The following is a 27,834-nucleotide window of genomic DNA, read 5'->3' as shown; positions in this document are numbered from 1 at the left end:
TTAAGGCTATATGGCAGCGTAATTTTTGTTTGGTTTACTATTAATAAAAAGTCTTTACATAAATACATACATAAGGATGGTGCAAAGAGGATGATTATGCAATTACATTTATGTAATAGTTACAAATGTTATAACTTACCAAATGCAGTAGGTTTTTCGAAAACTGACATAATACCATTGGCTGCTGCTTCCTGTTGTTCTCGGAGGAAACTCTTTTGTCGTTCGACACGTTCACGTCGACGACGAAAACCGGGCGTAATACTTGGTTCTAGACGCGTGTCTGGAAAATAAAAATAATAAGGTTAACATGCTTAAGCAATTGTAAAAGATGATAGATGGTAGTCACTCTAAATCGAATATACAAATAGGAAGTACTTATTAAAAATTAAAAGTTTTCAATATCGTTCTACAAAAGCGAATTTTACTGAGTCAATAGACTGAAATGATTAAATGACTGAAACACTGATTTGGCAACAAAAAATACGAGACGTCAGCTAAGTAATTCTACTGAAATGTCACTTTCAAGTCAGAATATTGAAAAGCAGATTTTAGTGCAGTTTGGAAGAAAAAAGTAATTAAGTAAGCTGCAGTGTTGCATTATCTCTAATTACATAAGGCTTTATTTTTAATTTCAAAATTTAGGCTTATAAAAAACAATTTACTAGAAAAACATAATGCTAATGCTTAACTTTGGAGTTTGGCAGTGTCAAGTTCGCTCTACAAAAGCATAAGCTTACTTAAAAATGACTCCTATCTTACCAAACATCAGTTTCATTAAAGTGAAAAGTGTCTTATATTTAGAAACATAAATGGGCTAATGTTAATTGACTATATGAGGACTACCTTCTACCTTAACAAAGTATATCAATTTTAATACTTTAATATTTAAGTACCTTTCAAATAACCATTATTTGCATATTCATTTGAATTATTCGAACTTGAACTATCTTCATCTAATATTCCATGTGTTGTTGTTGTAAATCTCTTTAGTGATTGTATGACTTTATTTACAGATGGACTAGTTCCTGTACTATGGCGACGTGATTTTCTTCTTTCAGCTGTATCCGTACTTGGGCGATATCTCATAGTTTTTCTTAGAGAATTATCAGGTAAACGAATTCCATCAGCTTCCCCATCTTCAAATCTACATAAAAAGAATTCACATTGTGTTATTAGGGTGGTATAAGTTTAAAACAAAAACAAATTACTTAAGAACAGCTTCATAAAGTTGCAGCTGATCAAGGAGATCTAAATCAGTTCCAGGTCTTGACATATAACGTTGTATGACACCTTCCATACCTTGCTGCTCCAAGAGATCACTTTCATCATAGAAACTATCTTGATCATTTAAACCTGCCAAGGTCTTATTTATCAGAGATGTTGCATAGATCAATAATTCAGTATCAGCATTATCATAGTCCTTGAGAAGCCTGATAGGGAATAATGTTTCAAGTTTTTCAAATGAGACTATTTTTGGACTGAAAGTTAACTATACGAAATACTTACTTCATAATATTAGACCATGGTAGAGTGCCTTGAGCACTATCAACAGCATGTATAGCATTTACCAGAAGATAACAATTGGTCTCAACATATTCAACGAATACCAGCAATAATTTCAACGCAGTCTTCACCACCAACCTATATTTAGAGGCTATTAGAGAATACAACCATTTCATGGTTGGTTCATGTTTCATGACACCATTCATTCCGTCAACGTACAACATAACCTAGAATGTCGAAAGAATCCATGTTAAAATAATTGTGTAAACCATTTTAAAATTTATTTTAAGAAAAACGGAAACAATTTGTACTACTTCCATCTTTTTCTTTTTTTTTCCTTTTAAAGTAGAAATGATTGATTAAAAATATTCTTCTTTTTTTTTTGTTCCTATCTTACCTGGCCAAGGGCGCGTAATATATAATTCTGGTAATTTTGATCAGCTCCATTGCCAACACGAACCAAACAGTTAAGACCGCCCAAAGCTACAAAAGCATGCACTAGATCTTTGTCCTCTTGGAAGACTTGCTTCAATGAGAACAACGCTCGTCGGAGTTCACTTCCTTCGGATGAGAGTAGTTTTTCTGTAAATTGAAAAAAAAGTGGAAAATATGAATTAATAAATAATAATAACGAAAGCAGGTCAGTAAGTTCTATTTATACGATTTTTGTGAAAGTATCGAAATAATTTTAGGAACTATGTATTCACATTTTGTTTTTCAACTGTAATGGCCAATTCTAATTGATTTATTACATCAAATTTAAGGACTGCAGAATGAATTACAAGTCTTAGTAAACTTCTCAGAAACAAAATAACTTATTTGAGAAGTTTAATTATTATAAGAGAACTATTTATGGTTCCAGAATAATTTGGAAAATTTTTGTATTGAATATATAATTTGTTGGGAAATATTAATTGATAAGAATAATAAGTAGGCAACCTCATATCATTAGTAAATTTGTTTTATGTTATTAGTAAGTCTCCAATACTTTATGGGTTTCAAGGTCAAATCGTAAGTTAATTTTTTTTTTTAAACTAAACACCAAGCCCACAGATAAAAAGAGGCTGGGATGCGTTCCAAATTGATAACTTCCTATCTCGTCTATCAATTTGTTTGCTGAAAACTTTTACAAAATTTGAATTTGAAGTCAATATCTTTCTTTGTTCTCCTTATACTTGAGTCGAAAACCATTTCTTATCACCTTTTTGCTGTTACTGTGTTTTGTTAAAAACGTTGTCTGTTGAATTTTTCTAAAAAAATAACTAACGATTAACAACAATATTTTGCATATGAAATAGTTTGATTTCAAAATCTATTATTGCCGACGAGATCTTTAGTGGAAAAACAATTTTTACCAATTTTAGTAGGATTTCTTAAAAATTTGTATTTCTTATAGAAACAAATAAAGATTGGCTTTTCCAAGAAAATTTTGCTCAGAATGAAATCATTTTGAATACAATTCCTTTAATTTATTCACGAGATATTGATTATCAATTTTGAGTACACACTATTTTTTTGTAGATTTTATTTTTTTATGAAAAACTGACTATTGTATTTTTTTAAAAGATGTACTGAATGCGGAAAATAATATTTTCTATGAGGATGAAATTAGTTTGAAGTCAATATCTTTAATTTTAAAAATATATTTTTAAGTCAAAAATCAATTTTTACCAATTTTTAGTAATGTTTTTTTATTCATCAATTTTTTTTGTAAAAAAAAACAATTATTTTGGAGATAAAATCTTTTTTAAATTTTCAATTGGATAAATCGGACCGATAAAATAGCTCCCTAAGAGAAGTCAAGAAATTTATCATATAAAAATGATTTCGCATATACATATATTTAAAAAAACCTGCAGTATTTACTTAAACAATGAAACTTTTTACTAAGGAGCATTTTGATTTGTATTATTATACATATGTACATATGCCACTATTTGGCAACCATTATCTTAAAAGTCTTGTGCTAAAAAACTTTCCCTTTATACCAATTAACGATTTACAATTACCCAAATTACAAACCACCTGAAAAGACAAATTTAGGTCTAAAGTTCATTGATGTCAATTTAAGAAAATTAAAAAAGAAAACACTCCTTAGATTGCACACATCATGATGAGAAAATAACATACACATCGAAAACTCCGCAAGGGACTTTAATTCTCTCAACATCAAAAGTATAGGAGAATAATTCCAATTTTCATTTTCCAAAAAAAAACTGAAGGCAACCAATTTCAATACAACGTCATCGTCAGTATCACATCTATATAGCACTCTAAACGATTGCAGGTTGATTGGTATATCTCTTGAACTTGACCATGTTTAGTTACAAATCGCGCATTTTGCCATCTTTCCCTCTCTCTCGAAACTGCCGCACCACCATAGCCATCACAAGTCGGCCGTCGGGTTTTCCAAAGCGTTTCACTAGGATGATAGCTCAATCGGGTCATTACTCAAATCAACGAGTAGAGTGCATAGTATAGAACTATGCAATTTTTATATACAAAAACAAAAACCTAGACGATGATGTTCAAAGATATGCTATTAGCCCCCGAGAGGCCACTGAGCTGAACTGAACTTAGGCCACATACCTATATAGAGATCTAAGATACTGCATGTATATATGTATAGCAAAACGACAACGAACAGACACTTGAAATTAGGTCTCATTTGCGATTGCAATTCCCCCTCCATTGCACGCCGCCGTTTATGCTCTCATCGTCATCATCAAAGATCAGAGTTTCATAGAGGCTCAAAAACATAGCTTCGACTCGGCTTCCTCAAAATCTTCGCTTGGCCAAATGGACTGGATAAACGTTTTATTAATAGTCACTAAAGTGGCATCATTACATTTTTTTCTTCATCTCTTTTTATTTTCTAGATTCAAGCTAGGTACACACTGCACATAGATATAGACTTCTTTAGACTCTGAGATGATTTGAGTTTTTGTTTCTTCATCTTTTGTTGTTTTGATGGTTGGATGGCCGAAGTTTAGAGGCATGTTTTTAGCTTTCTTTGTCTTTTGAGACTCAAGACTCGTATCATAAGACCGGTAGCAAGCGAATAAATGAATGCTCTTCTTTCCAGTAAAGGTATAGGCATCTAGACTTAACTAACCTATATGCATTTGAAAGTTGTTTTTAAAATTTGTATATATTTAAAGAAGAGTTCAAGTTCTTTTGTTATAACAAAGTCTACTTCTCTGAGAGATCTGGTGTGTTGCACTAGAATGCAGTGGGTCTAAGTCTTACAAAAAAGCATCTCTATAATATCTTGAGCTTAACTTTAAAAAGCTACAGCAGGTAGGATAGACATAGTTTAAAGAAGAGGTCGTTGAGTCTTTTGTATGTCTCTTTGATTGAACTTTCTATTTGGAATGATAATATAATCATTTTTGGCAAGGTGATTTTCAAACCAAAATATCACAAAAAAATAAAAATTAGTACCAAAAAATAATTGCACAGAATAGTCATTCACTTTACTACGTTAAGGCCCTTTTAAATTGGATCAATTTTTTGTCGCCTGGGTGTTTTTTAAACTCTCGGCTCTAGGCAATTCCATCACTGTCTTAATCTTATTCTTTTAAAACCTCGGGCTGACTCATTTAATCGGAACCAATCGAAATTTAAGTCAAGGACAGATTTATTGATTGCACTCAGATTGCTTTGGGCGCGTTGTGTGCAATTAAATTGCAATAAAAATGATATCCATTGAGTTAGGTACGAGTATTTGCGAAATCAAGAAAAAATTCCGCATTGACGTTTGAATCACCATCACCAAAGACTCAGACAGACAGCTTAAAAAAAATACTCAAACCAACTGTTAAAAAGTAAACAAATATCATAACAACAACAACAAAATTAAGTTTATTAGGTTCCTATAGGTATTATAAATCTGCGCATTAGATCAAAGTTATTACTTACCAATAATTGCGTGAACTCGTACACTCAGCTGCGTTCGAACCACCAATGAATTTTTACGGCTGAAAAGACACAAAAAGATAGACGAAAAAAAATGAAAACAAAATAATTAACAAAGAATATTATGAGTTTTGTCTGAATGTGGGAAATCTTAAAAGAAAAAAATAAGAATATAAAGCTTTGTTTTCTTTTTTTTATTTTGAATTTGGTTCGAAGGTTCTTAACGGTTCGGAAATTGATGCAATTAATTTAAATTTAATTAAAATGAGAACTTGAAACAGAGCAAATAAATAAAAAAGGAAACACACTTGGATGTGATGTGTGTAATTAATTATTTTAATAGCTGTATGTACACAATTTTTGAACATTTATTATAACCAATTAATAAAGCTATGGTTCACTGATTTTTAACTCACTTAAAATCACCTTTAGTTTATTGAATTAGATTGATAGACCGTATTGGTTTGGTTATACTAAGATAACTGTGTGTGATGTTGGGATTTTTATCTTTAATCACGTTTTAGAACGCATATAACGGTCGCTCATAGACTTCGTGTTAACGTCTCTCAATATTATTAAAGTAATATTAAATCTACTTTACGTTTCTTAAAGTTCTAAGAATTTAAGTTTATTCAAAATTATTTATTTAACAGACATTAATACAATAATATGTTTCCGTGAAGTGACTTTCGTGCTAGAGGTCTTGGGTTCAATATCTGCCTCTGCGAGGAATTGGTAAATCCTTCAAGAGTAATTTTTGTCATGAAAATTGCTTTTTCAAATTAGCCATTCGGCGACCTATGGAGTCGCTGATTTTAGAGTAAAACAACGTTTCGTATCATTATAGGTTACGTCATCGCTTCAAAGACTATGATCTTAATGTCCAAGATAGTTTACCGTATGAATTAGTACAATTCAAAATTGAGGATCTATGAGCAACGAACCTCAAGGGCGGAAATAGTTATCAGGACAATACTTTGAACCATTTCTTACATTGAATATGCATTTTCATGAAAAAATAGAAACTCCGTTCAATCTTAGACTCAAGTACTTAAATAATTCAAGAACTTAATAAAAAGGGACTATACGCACTTATTTAGAAACACTGATTTTTCTATATCATATTACAACGTAAAAACTAAAATAATAAGAACATAAACCAATAAATAATATAACGCCCCAGTGCTCACAATTAAATTTACAATCTTAGGGTAATAAGTATAACTTTGAAACATAAATTACATTATAAGATTGTTGAACTTTACGTTGGGTATCATGATCACCACCATAAATTCAATAATGTGCACCAGCTAAGCCGTTCAAAAAAAGCAATAAATAGAAATTAAAAATTCTTGCCCTTTAAGGAGCAATGTCCGTTCAAACAATATTTCTTATTCATGCCACTTTTATGAACATGCGTAGAAAAAACATTATTTTGAAACAAACATTTAATGATAAGGACAAATATCAAGAAAACAATTTCGAATGTATAACAGCAGCGGCGGCGTTTCAATCCTTTTTGATATTTGAACTAATGACCCTTTTGTCTTGATTTGATATAATTTTTGATGATTTATTACACAATCTTTTATACTTTTATTTGATCCGCCTACGTGCATTCCTTTCCAAAGATTCATACACAAAATATTATTGTCATAGCTCTTTTCCTTAAGCTCATCAAAACTATAAACAAAAAAAAATACCATCAACTTCCTAGTGAATGAGCTCATACTCATATTCTTTGTTATTTATCTGCAATTCCTTGAATGTCCCCAGAGGGCATAGGTGTAGGTAAGGTAGGTACATTTTTGAACACAAAATCTGATTGCCAGATTCTTAAACAAAATGACTATGGTAATAATTGTAATCTTTTTTCATTGGCAAAGACTGCAACAGAATACAAATTGTCTTTGTTTCGTTGTTTGTCCTGTGCTGTGAGACTCGGCGGCGAGGCAGAGCAGATAGTTTTTTGCAAGTCCAAAATTCAGACGATTATAGAGGTACTGTGTCTCCTGCCATGCTCCGAGTGAGTAATTCTTGTCATCACTCGCCTTGATGATGTGGTAAACTTTTGTAACCCTTAGTTGTCAATTATTGTTTGCATATGCAAATTAGTTACGTGATATTATTAAACCAAAACATTTAAAGTTTTAAGCAAAACAGACATACCACATTTTTATTCTGAATGTTTTAAAGTCGGTTTTGGTGGCTTTATAATGGCGGTGAGACAGTGCAGTGTGGTGGTGACTTTGGTAATCTTACCACCCGGGTGTAAATGTTTTTGTTGTCTAGATAACTTGGGTTGAGTCATTCATAGGTTCTGTTTCAAGAATTCTTGAGGCTTGATATTTCATTAATAACTATGAGAGGAATGTCATGCATATTGAAAAAAAGAACACATGCTTGTATTTGTAATTTCCAAAGAACAGACGTGATTTTATGGTTATTCACAAATTAGTCTTTGAAGCTTGTTAGAACTTTATGTAATTTTTTTATCAGGTAGTTAGACAGTACTTTAACTCTATAAATACTTCACCTTAAGGTTTACTGAAATTTAAAAAGCAAATGCCTATGTGCAAAGTGAAACCTTTCTGCTTTGATATTGGTGTTCGTTTTTTTTTATTTATAAAGTAAGGTTGGGGGTGTTAGAACATTTTTAGAACTAATTGACACCTACAATAATACTCACTTGACTTAATATAAACAAAGACATTTTGAATTGTGTTTCTTCAAAGAAACACATCGTGAGGGTGTCTTTAATGCTCTAACGCTTTGACGTTACTAAGAGAGATATGTTATTGTACCCCATTACTTTTTTGTTATGGTCGGTATAGTAATAAAATAAAGTATTCATTCACCCCTTGGCTTTATAAATAGAAACCTTTTTTATTGTTGTTTTTTGTAAAGAGTTATATTTAAAAGCAAAATAATATTCCAATTGATTGTCAGGCTTGAGCTCATATGCACAAGAAATGTGAGACCAAAAGTATTTAAGCTTTTAACTAAAGTTGGTATAGCTTACCTTTGTTTTTTTTACGCTCTTGACGCATTTGAGTGCATTTAATTTAAAATTTAAAATTGCTAGATAAGGGTTTAAAAAATGTATAAAGACATGACGATGTCGACTTAGAAAAAACGGAAAATGTTTTTAACTGTAGCAAAAATGTAAGTTTATTATTAATATATATTTTTATTGATTTGATACATTTTAAACTTAAACTTTGTAAGATTTAAAACACACATACTCAATTTAAGCAAATCTTTTCTACAAGGAAATCCAAGAAATCTTCTTGCAGGTGGAGAGAATTCATAATCGAACTAATCTTTAATTTGATAGTATTATTCTTTTTTAATTTGTAATACCTACTTGACTAAAGTAAATTTTTTTAAGAAATAAATATATGTGGAGGTTATAAAGTCTCTAAGACACAATTTAATATAATTTATTTGAATGCTATATGAAAATAACATTGGTCGACAAAACTTCTTTTCTGGCAATCAAATTGCACTTTTGTAATAGATTGTGATTGATTTAATTAAAATATAACTAAGAAATTACTCCATCACGTATAATTTTTGAGATTATATTTTATAAAATTGGAATATTTAAGGCTTTTTGAGGCTATCTAAGTTCATGAGGTAGTCTTTTTTCAATTCAATTCCTTATGGTTTTCCGAATTTTTAATTTGTTTCTATATTCTAATATTCGGTTGAAATATTTATAATATTTCATCCAATTTTCGAAATATGTTCACGAAATATGTTCACAAGCTGTTAGGTTTAACGTATCTCACAGAAATCTTAAGGAAACACTAAATAATTTTTGCTTAAACAGTTTTCCACAGAAAAAGGCAAAGAGTTTGAAAATAACTTTTAGTCTTCCATCGTTTAAACAATTTTTGATTTAAAATCAGCACTGAAAATTTACTTCAAAGGTATTTTTCAAAACAATGAAAGTATTGACTTCGATGCTAACAAAATTATTATAGAAAATTTGTAGGCAAGATACGAATTAAGGAAAACTTAATTCTTTGAAAATGTATTTGTTTTGTTTAATGTTTGTGTGATCAACGCTTTTTAAATCGAAGGGTTTTATTTAAGAAGAATTCTATATCAGCTCTTATAAAAATGATATCCAAGTTTCGAATCTTAACATTTTCTTATCCAATATCCGATAACACTCAGATTATAAACCTCCACCTTGGAAAATAAATGTACTTTCCATAAACACTAACCTTGCCAAATTCAAAAGGAAAACGCTACTGACGAAATATTTAGTATGTTACACGAAGAAATGATCTCTGTTTCTAATGCCGATAGAATCCTTTACACAGACGGTTCACACAAAGAAGACAATTAGTGTTCATGTCATTCAATTGCAACCAAATTCTAAGACATCCAACTTTTTTTCGAAACAGGGCGTAAAACATCGAGTGTAGTTTCGGCTGTGTAGCACGTAGCACCGTCTTGTTGATACCAAATGTTACCAATATCCTTTTTTTTCAATTATTATGAACAAAAATTCGTTCATTTTTCGAAAAATGGCCCAGTTATTCCTCTGCACCAAACAGTGACTCGTTTTGGGTGTATCGGCTTTTCAATGTATGCGTGCGGGTTTTCTGTGCCCCAAATGCACAATTTTGCTTGTTTGCATGCCTGCCAAGATCAGAATGAGCTTCATCTGAAAAGATGATTTTTTGTTGCCAAAACCGGCATCTTCTCTTAGTCGATCGCAGGTGATTGTTTAAGCGTATACACAACCAAATTCGTTCAGCGGAAAGATAAAACTAATTATCTTTCAGATCATACATGAGCTAAGTGTTACTATTCACGAATAATCCCTAGTTGAATAAAAAACATTAGAGAGTGGACACTATTTTATTCACCAAGCCTTTTACCAGAATCCGCAAACAGCTACTTTGCAGAACCAACAGCAATTTATAAAGATATATCTGTTGCTCAAAAGTACCCTTTCCGTTCGTTGATTGTTACCGATAATCTTGTTATCCTCATGGGTCTTAAGAATGAAACAAATAAAATCCCATCTCTCAAGGTTATACAGGTAAAAAGATGTTTATACTCCAATAACAATTCTACGCTTCCATTGATTTCTGGACATTCTGGTATCATTGTAGAGTACCCCAAATTTTACCAACTCCTACGAATATCTTTAATTCAGGACTATAAAAAGGAGCTTATCGAAAGTTAGCAAAATTCTGAAACATTTGTAAGTAAACATCAACCTGTTCACTCCATACAATCTGTCTCTTAGCAGAAAAGACATTATAAAACTTTTACGAATTCGAGTTGGAGAAGCTATTTTCAACACTCAACGCCATTAAAATCCTGAAGATTCTGAACAATGTTCGAATGCCCAACTGTAGAATACCCTATTTCTCGCCAAATTGCTATATCAGCAGATAACATAGCTGAAAAACTTGCCTAAATTTTAAATTTATCAGAATTACGATCCCTCTAATATATCAAAGATGCCACATCCGTTTAGCATAATTTAACTTTAAATAAATTAAAAGATATAATTTGTAAATTTCCCAATTTGATTAAAATATTAAATTTAATTGTAAATATTTAAATTTAAATTCAGTTTTTAGACGGCAATATATGGCTACCCCTATGCCTTTTAAAAATAACTAATTTATAAATTCACTTTGTAAATTATTTAAATAAAAAATAAATATATAAATAAAAATAACATATTTTAAGAAAGCTTTAAGAGAGAAATGTTGTCAATTTTCCTCATATATGTTTGAATTAAACACACTTTTAACAACTACGGCAGCAAACTTCAATTAAAGGGCTTGAAGATTTATCTATAAAAGTCTAAGTGTCAACGATTTTTTAAATTTTGAAATAAATTACATAGAACGCTTAAAAATACATGGCTGTACTTATTTGTACATAAATTAATTTTATCGTCTAGTATCATTTAAAAATTATTTTTTTTATTACACCCGTTGTTATTAACTTCCCATAGGAAGTTATTGTAATGGGTCCGATTTGTCAAATTGAAAATTTTGACATTTCTCGACGTTTCAAGGTTAAATTTACTTTTATCTTTCAAAAAATCCTGTTGTCAACATTCAGTTAAAGTTTGAAAAATATCAATTTGTCAGTTTTTGTACAAAAATTTAAAAACCAAAAAAAATATTAACAAAAGTTCGTAAAAAACGATTTTCGACTCAAATATCTTTTAAAAAATTTGAGATAATAGGTTCTTACTAATTTTTTCTTATAGAAAATATTGTTTTCAACATAAGAACAAATTTTGAGAAAAATCTAATCGACAGTTTTTTTACAAAAAATAAAAACCTAAAAAAAATGTATAAAAGTTGGTAAAAATTGATTTTCGACTCAAATATCTTTTCAAAACTTTGAGATATTATCTTTAATTCACTTTTATCTTTCAAAAAATCTTGTTGTCAATATTCAGTTAAAGTTTGAAAAAAAATCGAATTGACAGTTTTTGTACAAAAAATTAAAAACCTAAAAAAAATTAACAAAAGTTGTTAAAAAATGATTTTCGACTCAAATATCTTTTTAAAAATTTGAGATAATAGGTTCTTACTAATTTTTTTTGTAAGAAATATTGTTTTCAACATTAGGACAAATTTTGAGAAAAATCTAATTGACAGTTTTTTTTTACAAAAAATAATAACCTAAAAAAGAATGTATAAAAGTTGGTAAAAATTGATTTTCGACTAAAATATCTCTTCAAAAATTTTAAATATTGTCTTCAAACTAATTTTATCTTTTAAGAAATATTGTTTTGAACATTTGGTAAAATTTAAAAAAAATCGAATTGACAGATTTCTTGACAAAAAATAAAAACCTAAAAAAAAAATGTATAAAAGTTGGTAAAAATTGATTTTCGACTCAAATTGCTTTTCAAAACTTTGAGATATTGGCTTTAATTTACTTTTATCTTCAAAAAATCTTGTTGTCAATATTCAGTTAAAGTTTGAAAAAAAATCGACTTGACAGTTTTTTACAAAAAATTAAAAAACGAACAAAAAATTAACAAAAGTTGGTAAAAAATGATTTTTGACTCAAATATCTTTTAAAAACTTTGAAATAATAGCTTCAAACTAATTTTATCTAATAAGAAATATTTTTTTCAACATTTGGTAAAATTTTTAAAAAATTCGAATTGAAAGATTTTTTACAAAAAATAAAACTCTAAAAAAAAACAATACTAAAACTTGGTAAAAATTTACTTTCGACTCAAATAGCTTTTCAAAAATTAAAAATATTGGCTTCAAACTTATTTTATTTCACAGAAAATATTGTTTTCAATATTAAGTAATTTTTATATAAAAATCCAACAGTCCGTTTTTTCATAAAAAAATAAAATCTACAAAAATTTGGTTAAAATTGATACGAGTACATATAGGCAAACTTTTAAGCAAGACAAATCGACAGACGGGATGGGAAGTTATCAGTGTGGGTCGCATCCCAGCCTCTTTTTTTGATTTTGTGTTTGATGTGTAATTCTGTATATAAAATAAAAACAGTCTTGTTGTGTGCTAACAGCTTGTAGGTATTTCTCTGTACACCCATTACGACTGCCAACAGACTGTCAAAAAGACTTAAAATTCCTGCAAATTATGTCTTATACTCTTGTTGTAAACTAAAACAAAATCTGTCTTGAAAAAACAAAACATAAGAACTTTCAAATAGAAAAACCCATTCATGTGGAAAAATATTCGCTATATGTCTTATAATAATTCAAATGAAAATATCTACGTATAGAGCTGAGTATTTACAACTTAAAACCGTTAAAATAACCGATTAACATACATCATTGCCATCGCATATTAACAATACATATTCATGTTTTTCTTTATATTTTATTTTTGTTTGTTTTTATTTTTTTGTTTGAATAAATTATAAAATTTGACACGAAGCCTATGAAACCGGTAACCGTGAAATAAATAAATAAATATACCTCCACGAAAAGTAGAACAAAATGATGGCGCAGCAGCGTAGTCAAGTCAGATTATTATTATTTGTTTAGCTTCAAAGACACATAATTGGCCGATATATGTACAATATGCATAATAGCGATAGATACGTATTTAGTTATAGATAGTAACAGAGTATAGAAACATTGAAAATAAATAACAATAATAAATTGAAAACCCTATGGGGTTGATTTGTAAATCTCAAGACCATTGTTTTCAAGTTCAGCGAACTCTAACCTAAAAAATAATTTGCATAAATTGTGTATTGTATCTATTACATATTCACATAGGTTGTATAGATTTTGTGAATTTATTATAAAACCTCATTCAATTCTTTTATAAACTAAAAAAATTTGATTAAATTAATCACTTTGATTTTGTATATGACAGTGGTATGACATTTATATGACATTTCAAGCGCTCTCAACCAACAACTATGCTGTCATGTCACCTAGCCAAAAGAAACATGATATCTTAATGCAATACGTCATTTTTGAAAGTATCTCTACAACAAGATAATGTTTGCACAAATTTAAAAGATGAATAAATTATAAGTAGGTTATACTCTAGACTAAAAAAGAAAAAAAGGGAAAGATGTTAAGACACCCGCGCTTAACATGGCGATATAGAGCTTAGCACATCGCTCTAGGAATAAAGTAAGTAGAGATAAATTGTAGTGTAGTTCGTAAACTACGGCGTGAAAAAAGATCTTCTGATGAAATTCGAGTATCACTTTCAGTGTATCTAAATGTAAGCTTTGAGATAAATTTCGTGTTTTATTTTTGTTTGTTTATTTTTTTTTTTCACTTTTGTTATTGTTGCAAAATCATCGCTAAATAGTGTTAAAAGACTACATGTGAAAAACGTGTACCTTATCTCTACAACGCGAGCGAGCCATATATCCTACATACTTTTACCTACCTCATCGCAAAGCAATGAACGTCATTTTATTTTAAAGTTACATTTTTATTTGTAAATCGTTTTATTTGTTTCCAATTTAAAACACATTAAAAGCTATTGTTTAAATTAACTAAAATGCATGGTGTAGTGGCTATAAGCCGGAAAGTATAATGACGTCAATTTTGTTAAAATTGAAACGGATTTTATTGGTTGGGTACCGATAGGGGAGACTGGAGTTGTTTTTTGGCTTAATTTCAAAAACACTTCCTCACTATAGAATTTTAGCTTAAAATCTGTTTTTAAAAGTTGTCAGATGTCTTATCATGTACATATGTCTTAAGTATTTAGTAACCGATTTTTTTACAAGCCACATTATGTCCCGGTTTCCCTTAAAGAAACTTAAAAACATGTAGTATTTTAGTAATATTTTTTGGAAACATCATGTAACTGTTTTGTTATTCAACTTAAGTATTTTTTATCACTGACAAAATTGATAAAGGAAGGTAAGTACTTTGAGTTCAACTGTCCGTTGTATTTTTATTGTTTTTAAATAAAAGAGCAAAAACAGATTTAAATTAATTAACTGGTACAAGACAGGTAATCAAAAATTCAATAAAAATACAAATTCCACCAAATTTATGGTACCAATTATTAAAACCAGAAATTTAAAGGACTTATCACGACTTTCAAAGGGAAATTAATAAAAAAACATTTTGTACATTTTTATAGAAATTGTGAGAAAAAGAGTTTCGCAAAACGAGCTTAAATAAACAAACAAAAATAAGTCGAATCTTATTGGTCAAATCACTTTTTCGTAATTGTTTCCGTTGCTTTAAATACAATGATGTTGCCAACTTTTTTTTCGATATTGTCATGTTGTCAGTTAAAGTATTAATAATAAATAGTTTGATTAAAAAATAGTTTAATTTCGAAAACTATTTTTGTTAACTATGCGCACTGTTTTTTGTAAATTTAATTTATTTTATGAAAAATCTGACTGTTCTACTTTTATAAAAAAAGAGGCTGGGATAACTTCCCATCCCGTCTGTCGATTTGTCTTGCTTAATAGTTTGTTAGTTTTCGTGTTGGGTTAAAAAAGTTGTCAGTTGAATTATTTTTAAAAAATTTAAAATTACCAACAATATTTTTCATATCAAGAAACTGTTTAATTTCAAAATCTAGTTTTGTTATAGTTTTTAGTCGAAAACAAATTTTTACCAATTATAGTAGCATTTCTTAAATTTTTATAAATTGGATGAATGAAATTAGTTTGAGAGATATCAAGAACCGAACATCAATTTTTACCAAATTTGCGTACTATTTTTTATGAAAAAAAAATGACTGTTGGATTTAAAAAAAAAAATGCTCAATATCGAAAGTCTTTTTTTATTTCTAAAAAAAACTGTTAATTCGATTTTTCTCAAAAGTTTACTGAATATTGACCACAATATTTTTTAAAAGACAAAAGTAGTTTAAAGCCTAAATCTCAAAGTTTTGAAAAGATATTTGAGTCGAAAATAAATTTTTAACAACTATTATTAATTTTTGGCAAAAAAATAATGTCAATTTGATTTTTCTCAAAATTTTATCGGATGTTGAAAACAATATTTCTTATAAGTTAAAATTAGTTGGAAACCATAGTCTCAAATTTTTGAATAGATATTTGAGTCGAAATTCAATTTTTACCAACTTTGAGTAATGTATTTTGTAGGTTTTTATTTTTTATAAAAAAAACTGTGAATTGGATTATTCTCAAAATTTTACCAGATGTTAAAAACGTTATTTTTTGTTGCAAAAAATTTTTAAACGGTTAATTTTTTTTTTTTCAAAAAATATATATATATTTTTGGTATCACGTTACAATATATAATACAACATTTAATTCAAGTCCCTAGCGTTTTTGGTTCGTGAGATATTTAGTGTGAACCAAAATGGTCACCTTTTTTTAAACTGCTATGGTAAAAAAAAACACATACTAAATTTTCTTGAGAGCCTTTTCTGTATCTTTCTGCATTATTATCTATATAACAACATTTATTTGAAGTCGGTATCTCTTCTGTTTCTAGAGCGTACCAACGCACGCACTAAAAATCTTTTATTTTGACTCTAGGGATATTGAAATTTCGAGAAATGTCAAAATTTTCAATTCGACAAATCGTACCGATTGCGATAACTTCCTATGGAAAGTTAACAATGGTAGATTTAAAAACTTAGGTTCTGGGAGCACTTTGAGGAATTCCTAAAATACTGCTGTCTTTGTAAAGCGAATTGAACCGGAACAGGACCTGTTTTCCCAAAGGGCAAATAGACATTTTTGATCATCTCACATCCTCTTAAGTCTTAAATTTAAATTTATAAAACAGTCTTTCAAAAAGGAATGTCATCCATTATCACATAAGAAACATTCAAACTATAACTTACCTTGTATTGAGTCCTTCAATTTCTTCCGTTTGTTCAGCTAAGGAGGATTCCAAATCAAGATAGGCTCCATAGTCTCCATCTTTGTATACTTGTAATGCAGCATCATCGAGCTAGAAATAAAAAAAAAATAAAGCTTAAAAAAAACACTACCATTAGTTAACAAAACGATTTTGCAATAAACACATCAATATTATAGAAAGAGAAGCAAACCCCCTTTGAAACAAAAGCCTCAATTAATCACATGTCGTGCCACCCACTTCCTCAATTCTTATGTAGTTAAGTTAGGTTAGGTACAGGTACCCCCCCCCCCCTTACTCTTCGCATCATCTTGATTATCATGCACAAAGAGCAAAATGCTCTCTATAACATGGATTTGATGTTTTTATTTCTAAACAGATCCTCTATTTTTCTGAAGACATCTAAGCTCTACGACCCTTCTGGGCTGCTATAAAGGTGCTGGAGCTGGTGCTAGGAGATCTGAACTTAAACTATATGGAGATGAAGTTGAAGTTGAGGAGAGTTGGGTATATAGAATCTGAAGGAATATCGAACAAAGAAAATTAAAGAGCAATCCTAAACGACGATTTAAATGCAAAACACTTCACAATTTAAAGCAGCAGCTGGAATAGAAAAACAAAAAACAAAAACAACGACGATGAACGACGAAACGACAGAGACAGAGGTAGGAAGGAACATAGTATAGTAGTAGCATAGTCGTAAGTCCATTGGAGAACCCATAGAAGACTGAACTACCAGGTTGCCGCGCGATGCAATTGGCAAATTTTATACATTCACCTTTGGTAATAAATAACCAAGCAGCTAGCAGCACCTCTTGGATCTCTGGACATCGCCGTCTCGGTCGCATCGGTCTTTGGATATTGCCATCAGTTTAGTTGCAATAAGAGAACTCTTCTTCTTCTTCTGGTGGCTAAAGATCTCGGTGGTGGCTAAAGATTGTTCTATAGCTATATGAATCCATAGCACATGTATTTCTTCATAGTAAATTAGATACAACACAACAAACGGTCAACCCATTGGTTGTGTATCTTTAATTTAATGCTTCCGTTTGGGATGTTGCATATACTCGTACATACATATACACTCAGTACATTGCGCACCGTACATATACGTAACTTACAGAAGATAGTTGCTTCTTTCAAATGAAGAAGAGCCTCTCCAAAGGCCACCACCACTTACAATGGCAGCAGCAACAGATAAATATGGAAATGGATTAAGCACATGCGGATTCGGTTCCATTCAGAGATTTACGCATCCTATTCCTTGCTTATTCTCAATTTATGAAACGATATTATGTAGATGTTTCCAATGCAGGAGTATGGTGGGTGCTTATTCTTGCTGTACACTAAATACTAAATAAGGAATGGTTGCGTGCTAAGCGATAGTTTTCTTTAGAAAGTGATGCACTTTTAGAAACTGCAAGCAAACTGCATTTGGTGTTTGTGTGAAAAAGTTTAATTTAAAAATTCAACTATTTTTCAAACCAGACTTTTACTACCTTTTTGAAGTCGAGGACATACGAGAAAATAATCCAATCTAAAAGAATAGTTTTCGACTAAAATTTCTATCCTTTCACAAAATATTTATAAGCCCCAGTCAACGAGCACACCACCTGGATGTTGTTAAAAACTTATACAGCCACGTTGTTACTCATCGCTCTGACGTTTTGAATCCTAATACAATTATGTAATTAATTGTAACTTAGCTTTTATTTTCCTGAATGTCCTTTAGGTTTTGAAATGAATCGCTTTACAGAAGTGTTGTAACTAAGGGAAGTTTCCGTTTCAGGATTTTATGGTAGATTTTTCATATTTTTCAGTAATTCAAGTATTGGGTCATCCAAAACTTCAGTACAACTGAGAGTTTTGAAAAAGATAAGCTATAGAACTATGGCTGAAACTCTAACTTCGCCGCAATGTTATGTCAAAAAAGACGGTTGCTTTATTAACTCATATAATTCCGTTGTGATACACGAGCATTAAAGCTTATCAGTTTAATTAGATCTCAATTTCGAAGTATTGTCGAGTATAGATATACTTTTTTCAATTAAACGTTCCTAGCAAATACATCACCCTTAAAGTTTGTTGATAGAATCGACAAATGTGAAATTCATTTTTTTATCCTCAAAGAATTAAGAACCATGCCTAACATAAGTTGCTTTACCAAATATCACGTTTATTTCATTTAAATAAGGTATTTACCATATGTTTGGAAACTTGAAGAATACACTGTTATAAATATTTACCTAAATGGTAAGTCAACAACAGAACTAATGTCTTAAAATATCGATTACACAAATTATTACAAAATTTTCGAAAAACTGCTACTCAAAACGCTCTGCAAAATAGTTAAAAAGAGAAGACCTATTCCGAACCACCTGTTTGCCTTCCCACGAAATCCCACGATCTACCAAGCAGTTACATGTAATAACGAGTGTAGTTAAACAGATAGCCAATATTTTTAATTTTTGAAAAGCTATTTGAAAATAAATTTTTACAAAGTTTTAGTATTGTTTTTTTTTTTGTAAAAAACTTTCAATTCGATTTTTCTCAAAATTTTATCGAATGTTAAAACATTATTTATTAATTCTTTGTAAGTTCTTAATTTTTTGTAATAAGATTGTGAATTCGATTTTTTTTTTTAAATCTTACTGAATGTTCCAAAATATATATTTTGAAAGATAAAAGTAGTTTAAAGCCAATATGTCAATTATGTTACCGACTTTTATAAATTTTTTTTTAAGTTTCTATTTTTTGTAAAAAAAACCTCTCAATTCGTTTTTTCTCAAAATGTTTCGTAATGTTGATAACAAATATTTCTTACAAGATAAAATCAGTTGGATGCCATAAGCTCGATTTTTGAAAAGATATTTGAGTCGAAAATCGGTTTTTATCAACTTTTGTTACATTTTTTTTGGTTTTTAATTTTTTGTGAAAAAAAAAATGTCAATTTGATTTTTTTTTTTAAACTTTACTGAATGTTGACAACAATACTTTTTGAAAGATAAAAGTAATTTGAAGCCACTATCTTAAGGTTTTAAAAAGATATTTGTGTCGAAAGTCAATTTTTACCAACTTTGAGTAATGTTTTTTTTTTATAAAAAAACTGTCAATTTGATTTTTCTCAAAATTGTACCAGATGTTAAAAGCGTTATTTTTAGTTGCACAAAACTGTTTTGGAGATCAAATCATTTTTCATTCGTAAAATGTTATTTTCCGTTTTTTCGATGTAATGGTTTGGTATCACGTTACAATATATAACATAACATTTTAATTGAAGTCTCTAGCGTTTTTGGTTCGTGAGATATTTAAGGTTAACCAACATTTTCAAACTATTTTAAACTGCTATGGTAAAAAAAAACAGCCATGCAATTTTCTTGAGAGTCCATTCTGCATCTTTCCGCATTATTATCCTTATAAAAAAATGTATTTAAAGTCGACATCTCTTCTGGTTCTTGAGATATGGACGACGAAAAAAACGTCGTAAACGAACGAACGTACGTACAAACGCACGCACAGACATATTTCTAAAAATCTTTTATTTCGACTCTAGGGAGCCTGAAACGTCTAGAAATGTCAAAATTTTCAATTTGAAAAATCGGACCCATCACAATAACTTCCTATTCGAACCCTTCTAAAAATTTCAAAACAGTCATTTTTTGAATGATAAATGTCCCTTGATATTTAAGAAATAGCTATCTACAGTGTAGCCTTCAAATTGACACTGTGTCAAATAATAAGTGACCTAAAACTTTAAAATCGAGACCTTCTACTACACAATTTTTGGAGATAAAGATGAACCAAGCTATCATGAGCTCATAGTCTGCTAATGCTATGCGAAAGTATTAAAACTCTAAACTAAATTAGAAAGAAATTTTTTTTTCGATTTCTCTGTAGGTTAGTCCTAATTGAACAGTGGTTTTAGTGCGGGGTTTATGGAATAGAAAAAAACATCTATAGATATTTAAAAACCAGGATGAAACTTTTTCAAAAACCTTACATTTTTCTCAAATCTGAAAGTTAAATTCTTTAATTTTACATTAAATGAAAATGTTCTAATGGTATTGTATCTTACAGTAATTTGGACTTCTTTTTCTTTAAGATTTGTTTTTTGTACAATCGCGGTACCAATAAATATTCTGAACTCCTGGGACTCTTAAAAACTTCCTTTCATTCTAAACCAAGTAGATTCCTAATTGTATATCACTTCGAAGTGAATTTAAATCTTCAAATGCAATTCAAGCCACGTCTTATATTTCCCACACTTGAAATACTATTTAACTTAACAAAACACCGGAACCAGTTGAAATGGTGTTGAAAAAATAAATAATAAGGTACAAATACCTTAGACAATCGAGGCGAGGCGAGGGAGGCAAAAGCCGGCTATTATCACACTCATGAATTGAATACACAACTTTTTTCAAACAAAACAAAAACGAAGGCGATAGATTATGTGATGTGACTGGATGACAATGATGACAGCTCAAAAAAGATTAGAAGAAATAGAAGTGACACTTAAAGTTTAAAGAAAACGAAAAAAAAAAATAGTAAATAAATAAAAAAAATTAAATAAACAGTTTAAGTGTCTATCTTTTATCTGAAGCACATCATCAAATATATACAAGTTCCATCGCACAAAAGCCTTATGCACACAATAGCTTACTATTATTTGTATGATGAGGCATAAGGATGACTTAAATTTGCATTTGAACATCGTACCGCATCACCACATCACATAGTCCAAGCTCAGCTCGGAGCTCAAAAGTAAAGTCGAGACAGGTTCATCAGATGGTAAAGAATATCTAGCTAGATATAAGATTAAGTGGGAAGGCATCTATCTTATGGATGGAATTGATGATATTAAAATTAATTCCACTTTGATATATCTTCGAGCTTGATTTTCCATCTTTTAATTGCGTTGTCTATGAGATTTTGAGTCATAATGATGTGGTGAAATGCAAATTGACCATTTCATTCTATTGAAATATCAGACATTAGTCAACCTCCAGCATCAGGAGGTTTGTACATATATAAAGTTTCAATTTGTTTTTAAGTGCAAACCGCTTACTTACAAACTTACTGGCATCATTCCTTCCATCAAAGGAGGTCGAATAGGAATGATATGGTCAAACTTTTTACTGTCTTCATTTTTTTTTGAAATAAATTCAATTAATTTTCATTCGAATGAGTTACTCATTAGGCTTTTCCTGCAATGATGCACAAAGCGACCAACGATTCCATTGTAAAGATTAACAAGAAAAATGTCTATACAAAAACCATAAGCCATCATCATAGTTAAGTTTAGGTATTCCCTCTTCGCGCCCTGCGATTATATGGTCAAGAAACAACAAAAAACAACAAAACACAAGAATAGAAAAGTCATCGGCCTTCTTACCAATGTCATCTTAACAGCAGATAGCCATTATAACCTTCCCACTATAGACTATACTCCTCTATACCTTGCCTTAACTTATACCCTATAAGCATTATAAGAAGGTACAGATATAGGCAAGGTATGTATGAGCATTTGTTCATTCAACGCACTACAACACAACACACCACAGCACACCACACCACAACACACCACACCACATCTTCATCTTGTGTATGGACTGCGCGAGAGAGTGCAACAAACTCTTCTTCTTCATCTTCTTGTTCTTCTTCATTTTCGCATCTTCAACTTTATCTCTTAGAAGTCAGAACTATTACAGCCAGCGTAGCGTCCAGGAACCCCAAGGGATATCGAGCGGGCCTAACTAAGAAACGAAGAAGAAGAGTCTTGTTCTTTTCTGGGGAAACTGCTAAGCGCGGCCGATTGAGCCGCTGCGAAACGAATTCAAGGTTTATTTTTAGAGCGCTACGCTTGTAATACATCATTTACAAATAATACAACCGACAATATAAATTCCTAGCATCTATTGTTTGTAATTGCTGTTTCTTCTAGGTTCTGATGGCGGTTGCTGTTGTTGTTGGCCATCCCCATCACCATCACTATCGCCAACAACCTAAGCCGGAACGGACTTGACTTGGACTGTGCTATGGCAGTTGTAGGATCATTGTCTGATGTTTTAGACCGAGGCCCAGGCGTGTTGGTTTGTTATGTTGTTTGTTGCATGTGAACATGAACACAGAACAACATGCGTACCTCTAGAATACTTTTATACCTTCCTTTATCCTAACTTGAAAAAAGGTTATTCTTGACCTCACGGGGTGGTGCCGGCCGTTTGGACTACGATCGCGGTCGGTCGGCTGATTGTGAATTGCTAACTATGAATGTTTTGTGTGTTGAAACGTACACTTAGGAGATTTAACAGAATTTGATAACTCCATTGTTTTGGTGTTGTTGGTCGGTGTGGCCCTTTCTTACTATTTTTGGAGCGCGTATACTGTTTATAAGGAATTTCAATCTATTATGGTGGTACCATAGTTTTGTTTTTCTTTCCTACGCCTGGGGGTATAAGAAATTAATAGGAAATCGTTTTAATCAGCGATTTAAGAAACAAAAGTAGACTACGGGCAATACTATTCGTTTTTTTTTTTCTGGAACAGTTTTCTTTTTCTGGGACCACTGCCATGGGTCTCCCTTAATACAAATCTTCTATTAGGGCGATAAATGAAGGTATTGGAATTTGTTCTTGATATTAATTCATTTTGAGCGAGACTTCAATAACTTACGTTAAGCTTATGTTGAGAGGAAATATATTCATTTCACATTTAAGTTTTGAATTTGTGTCCAAAAAATGTCTGGAAATAAAACCATAGAGAAGTGAAATTTAGATTTTCCATTCTGAAATTGAAATCTGTTGAATTTTTGAGTATAGTTATTGTATTTTGAACTTTTTGAAGGTTTGTCATTGAGACAAGAAAGAAGTCTTGTACTTGCCTCATTTCTTTATTTGTTACTGGTGGATAATTTATTTAATATTCTCAAAACCTTGAATGGAAGTCTGTCTCCTAAGGTACAAACATACTAGAACGTGTACTGATTCAGACGAGAGTTTGAAGCTCAATTTACATAAACACCACTGATCTCAACTGCTCCACATTTTAACCACTAGGCTGAGAAAAGTTCTGCACAGAGATCATGCCTACTCAGCAAATTTGAGCACCTACTTGGATAACCATGTTTTAGACAGCTGGAAACACGGTATGAGGAAATTGAAAGTTTGACATCGATGCCAATTAGATTTTTCAAAATGGGAATTTGCCTCTTTGGACTTTTTTTTGTGTGGAACCTTAAAAAACGATATTATGCCAACAATCCTGAAACGATTCAAAAAATTTGGGGGGATATCATTAAAAAAAATTCCTGAGTTAAAACCCGAAACCATCAATGAGGTTTTGGAAAATTGCGATCTTTGTATTTGGCCCACCATGAATTGTTTCGGACTTGTCTATTTTTACTTCCGAATTTTGTATATAGAAAGTATTGCATTCGTAAAATGTTTCGAATTATAGATTTAAATTAAAATTGACAAAAGAAGTGCGTCCACCGATTTCTTGACAGCGCGAACTGTTCAGGCTAATAAGTATGTCTTGGGAATTAAGTTTTAAAGTAGATTTTCAAAAAATATAAGTTTGTTGGTCAAAAATTGAAAATTCGAATTTTCTCAAAAAAGAACAGATAAATTCTTATTAAATTTTCTCTTCAATTTTTTGTCTTTGTCTTCTTATCATAAAATAAATATATTTCTGTGTTGCTAAAAAAGGGTACCACCATATAACCGTTATTTTGCTTTTAAGTTTTCTTAAGAACTAACGAACCGATTTCAATATTTTTCTGCACAAGCTCAATATTTGTAATAACTACAAGATTTATTTCAAAAAAAACCGCTTTTATCAATTAAATGGCTTTCAGGTGTTTAAGCATTTTGATACAAGACGATGTTAGTGCGACATATTCGTGCACTCAATTTCGTTGGATTTTTTGGCGCTTTGTCAAGTCCTTTTGACGTTAACAAAAATTTGAAAACAGTGAACAAACAAATCAAAAATGTCACAACCACAACTAATTATGGGTTGAACTTTGTTTTGCCGACTTTACACTCAAATTGGAGATGAGTTTTCGGTTGGTTATATACAACGCAACATCTTTGGACTATGATTTCCTTATAGTAGCACATGGCAAAGTGCAGAGCGTGAAAATGGTATTAATTTACCTTAAAACCCAAGTGAATCCAAAAGACTATCCTTTCACGTTTTTATAAATATTTCTATATAACTACAGCGGTGAAGAACTTTAACAGATAAGAGGAAAGAATATTACAAGTTGCAAGGTAGATACAAAAAGAATAAAATGGAACATCCCCGCACTAGCTTACAAGCATCTCCATCTCCACACTGCACATCGCTACACGGCAATCCTCTTTCCAAACAGGTACAAATGGATTGAGAGTTCAGTTCGCAGGCTAAGTAAGGGAATTGTCTTCTTGACCATCATCATCATCAACATCACCGTTCCCTAGTGGTGGGCTGCAAAAAGCCAGTGGTGTTGTGGTCAGTGACCAAGGACATCGTGACTTAGCGACATCTGCAGCAAAAGTACTTTTATATGGTTGAATAGAGTGCCCGCGTTTATAAGGTCTATACGGTCTTTTCTGAAAGGCATTGGAATAGGAAGAGCTGGACAAAGGGTCAGATTAAGATAGAAGAAGGTGCAGTGGATAGGATAACACATCTTATGATTCCTGGGTGTATTCCAGAACTCATATCTATGCGGATGATCCTTTGTGTAGTAGGTGAAAGGTGTGGTTTCGTTAAAGTACTATTTTGCCAGTCTTACAGTCTTGGTGTGGCTTGTGTGGTATGAAATGCAATGCAATAGAAGAAGATTGTTTTTTGCGATGTGCACAAAAGGGTGCAGTTTTGTGCGGTCAGTCATTGTAGTCTTATGATTAATAGCATTAAATAGCGGAGGGCTTTTATTGTGTAATTGCACTCCCCGGGGAGTATTTTTTTTTTGAATGGGGGGAGTACACATCAGCATATTAAACTTTTTCCCATCTCTCAGTCTCATCGCTTTAGCAACTTGTCGTCGTCGTTGGCGTTTTCATGGTGGAGTGACAGAGGAGCGAGGCGCACACTACCTATGAAGGAATACTTCAAATCATCTTATTATTCTTCAGACTGTCCGTACGTCCGTCCATCGGGCCAAGCTAAACCAAGCCAAGCGGAAATATGTAAAGTAGTCGCACTTGTAGTCGACGCCACCGCTTGGACATTTTATTGTTTCTTTTTTCTGTCATTGTTAACCCTTCCCAAACGCTCTCTAGTTCCCTCCTGTTTGCTTTTTTCTACAGTCTACACTCTACATCACGACTCACCTGCAGCTAGTTGACATGATTTGAGAGAATGTGTCAATTTTGCAATCTTACGCGCTTCAGTTGAGTTATGGAACACATATAGCTGCCTACCTATCTACAATAAATGAAGGCAGCAAAAATAAATAAACTATGAGTCTTTTGTTGTAGGTGGCACCTCCTCAACCAACTATAGGTACATATCTATTCAACTTATTATAGTTGCGGTGGGAACTTTGAAGAGTGTTCCCACTTCTTCAATTGTTCCAGCTACTTCATGCTTAGTCGGACAGTCAATATGATAAACGTTGTTATTATTCACACATGACAAACGTTCATCGCTTATATCTAGTATAGTGGGGTGTTACAAGCAGAGTTGGACTTAATTTGTGTACATTTGTCTGAATATCGTTCAGTATGGATTGTTTTTTAAACTCCCAAAACTTCAATTTTTAGGATTTTTGATTTGAAATTCTGTTTAAGTTTTTATACAAAAAAATTAACATTAAGCATGAAGTACAATTTGTTTATAAAAGCAAAAGAATAGACTAAAAGTTAAAGATTCGTTTGAATATCTCGAATGCAAGTTGCTCAAAATACTTTTAATTTGTATTAAAAAATTCAAATTTGCAAACTTAATATCTTTAACTTGCATTAATTTATTCCGATATTGAATGATTTTTTTTCCACTGTACTTCACATCGGCTACTTTTCATATTAACCTATGATTAGCATACACACAAAATGTAAGTGTGGTTATACCATTAATGACTAGTTGAAAATTGAATTTGTAATTATACACTTATAAAAATGTTAAAAATACAATGAGTGACAATTATACTGACAATGCGTAAGTGCGGTTAAATAAATTATGTATGTTACACAATATTCAGTTTTGCTCGAATTACTTACTAATAATATGTAAACAACAAGAAAGTTGAGCCAATCGTTGTTTGGAATTGGAATTGATTTGCTTCTTAGGAATTAGAGGGTTGCTTGTGTGTTTGACATTTGACGTTTTGACGGTTGGACATTTCAACATAGAAAATCTGATAAATTTCTTTGCATTTGTCAAAAAATAAATGTAAAATGTCACTGGAATCATGTCCAGAATTAGTAAAATGTAACATCTGATACATGTTTATTATGCTAAACTATAATTCTAAGCGTTGTGGTCACGAATGAAAATTAATTAACAAAAAAGAATAAGAAATATAAACAAGGAAACATCAACAAATAAAATTTGAAAATTACGATTTTTGTATTTACTCTATCCTAAAATAATAGAAAAATGCCAAGATTTTGTTATGGGTATAGTTTAAGCGGAAAAAAACGTTTTCATAGCTTACATTGTAAAGTTTGATCAACTTGTAATGTCATGAATTAAAATATAGGAAATTTTACAAAAGCATCTAACACGATTCTTGAATATCTTACTTTTTCTTTGAATCTTTAAATTTGTTTCTTAATTTTTCTAGTATCGTTTTTTTTTCTGAATTAAAAATCAGAAAAGTTAGTAAAGCAAAATCTTCTTAAATTAATATTTAACAAACCTACCAAACTTGTCAAATTTCAAGGAGAAGAGAAACTACAAAACAAGTTTCACATTGACCAGTGAAAATTGGTATCAACGTCAACTAATTTTCCAAGTGTGATAGATTTTTAGGAAAAAAAGAGGAAATCAAAACATTGAAATTTTTAATAATGTGCTGAAATTTGTATTAATTGAAAATGTTTGCTTCTATTTCTTTTTCATGATGTTAATAAAAGAATATTAATTAAGTCTAGCATAAC

At 30.9% G+C, this 27,834-nt stretch overlaps 1 protein-coding gene across 7 annotated transcripts in view; it reads right to left on the bottom strand.

Moving 5' to 3' along the window:
• The window catches only part of LOC129947470 (FH1/FH2 domain-containing protein 3), a 136,834-nt gene that overhangs the window by 14,803 nt on the left and 94,197 nt on the right, over window positions 1-27,834 (bottom strand). For all 7 annotated transcript variants that reach the window (XM_056058034.1, XM_056058033.1, XM_056058035.1 and 4 more), the window contains 7 exons: window positions 16,725-16,834; window positions 5,425-5,483; window positions 1,901-2,085; window positions 1,507-1,730; window positions 1,209-1,430; window positions 894-1,144; window positions 140-280 (listed from right to left, as the gene is read on the bottom strand). In XM_056058034.1, the coding sequence (XP_055914009.1) occupies window positions 140-280; window positions 894-1,144; window positions 1,209-1,430; window positions 1,507-1,730; window positions 1,901-2,085; window positions 5,425-5,483; window positions 16,725-16,834 (1,192 nt within the window). The remainder of the gene's footprint in view (window positions 1-139; window positions 281-893; window positions 1,145-1,208; window positions 1,431-1,506; window positions 1,731-1,900; window positions 2,086-5,424; window positions 5,484-16,724; window positions 16,835-27,834) is intronic.

The sequence above is a fragment of the Eupeodes corollae genome, chromosome 2 (genome assembly GCF_945859685.1).
Source record: "Eupeodes corollae chromosome 2, idEupCoro1.1, whole genome shotgun sequence".
NCBI classification, from domain to species: domain Eukaryota; kingdom Metazoa; phylum Arthropoda; class Insecta; order Diptera; family Syrphidae; genus Eupeodes; species Eupeodes corollae.
Note: the sequence above shows the minus strand (reverse complement) of the source record. Positions and strands in the feature narration are given on the sequence as shown.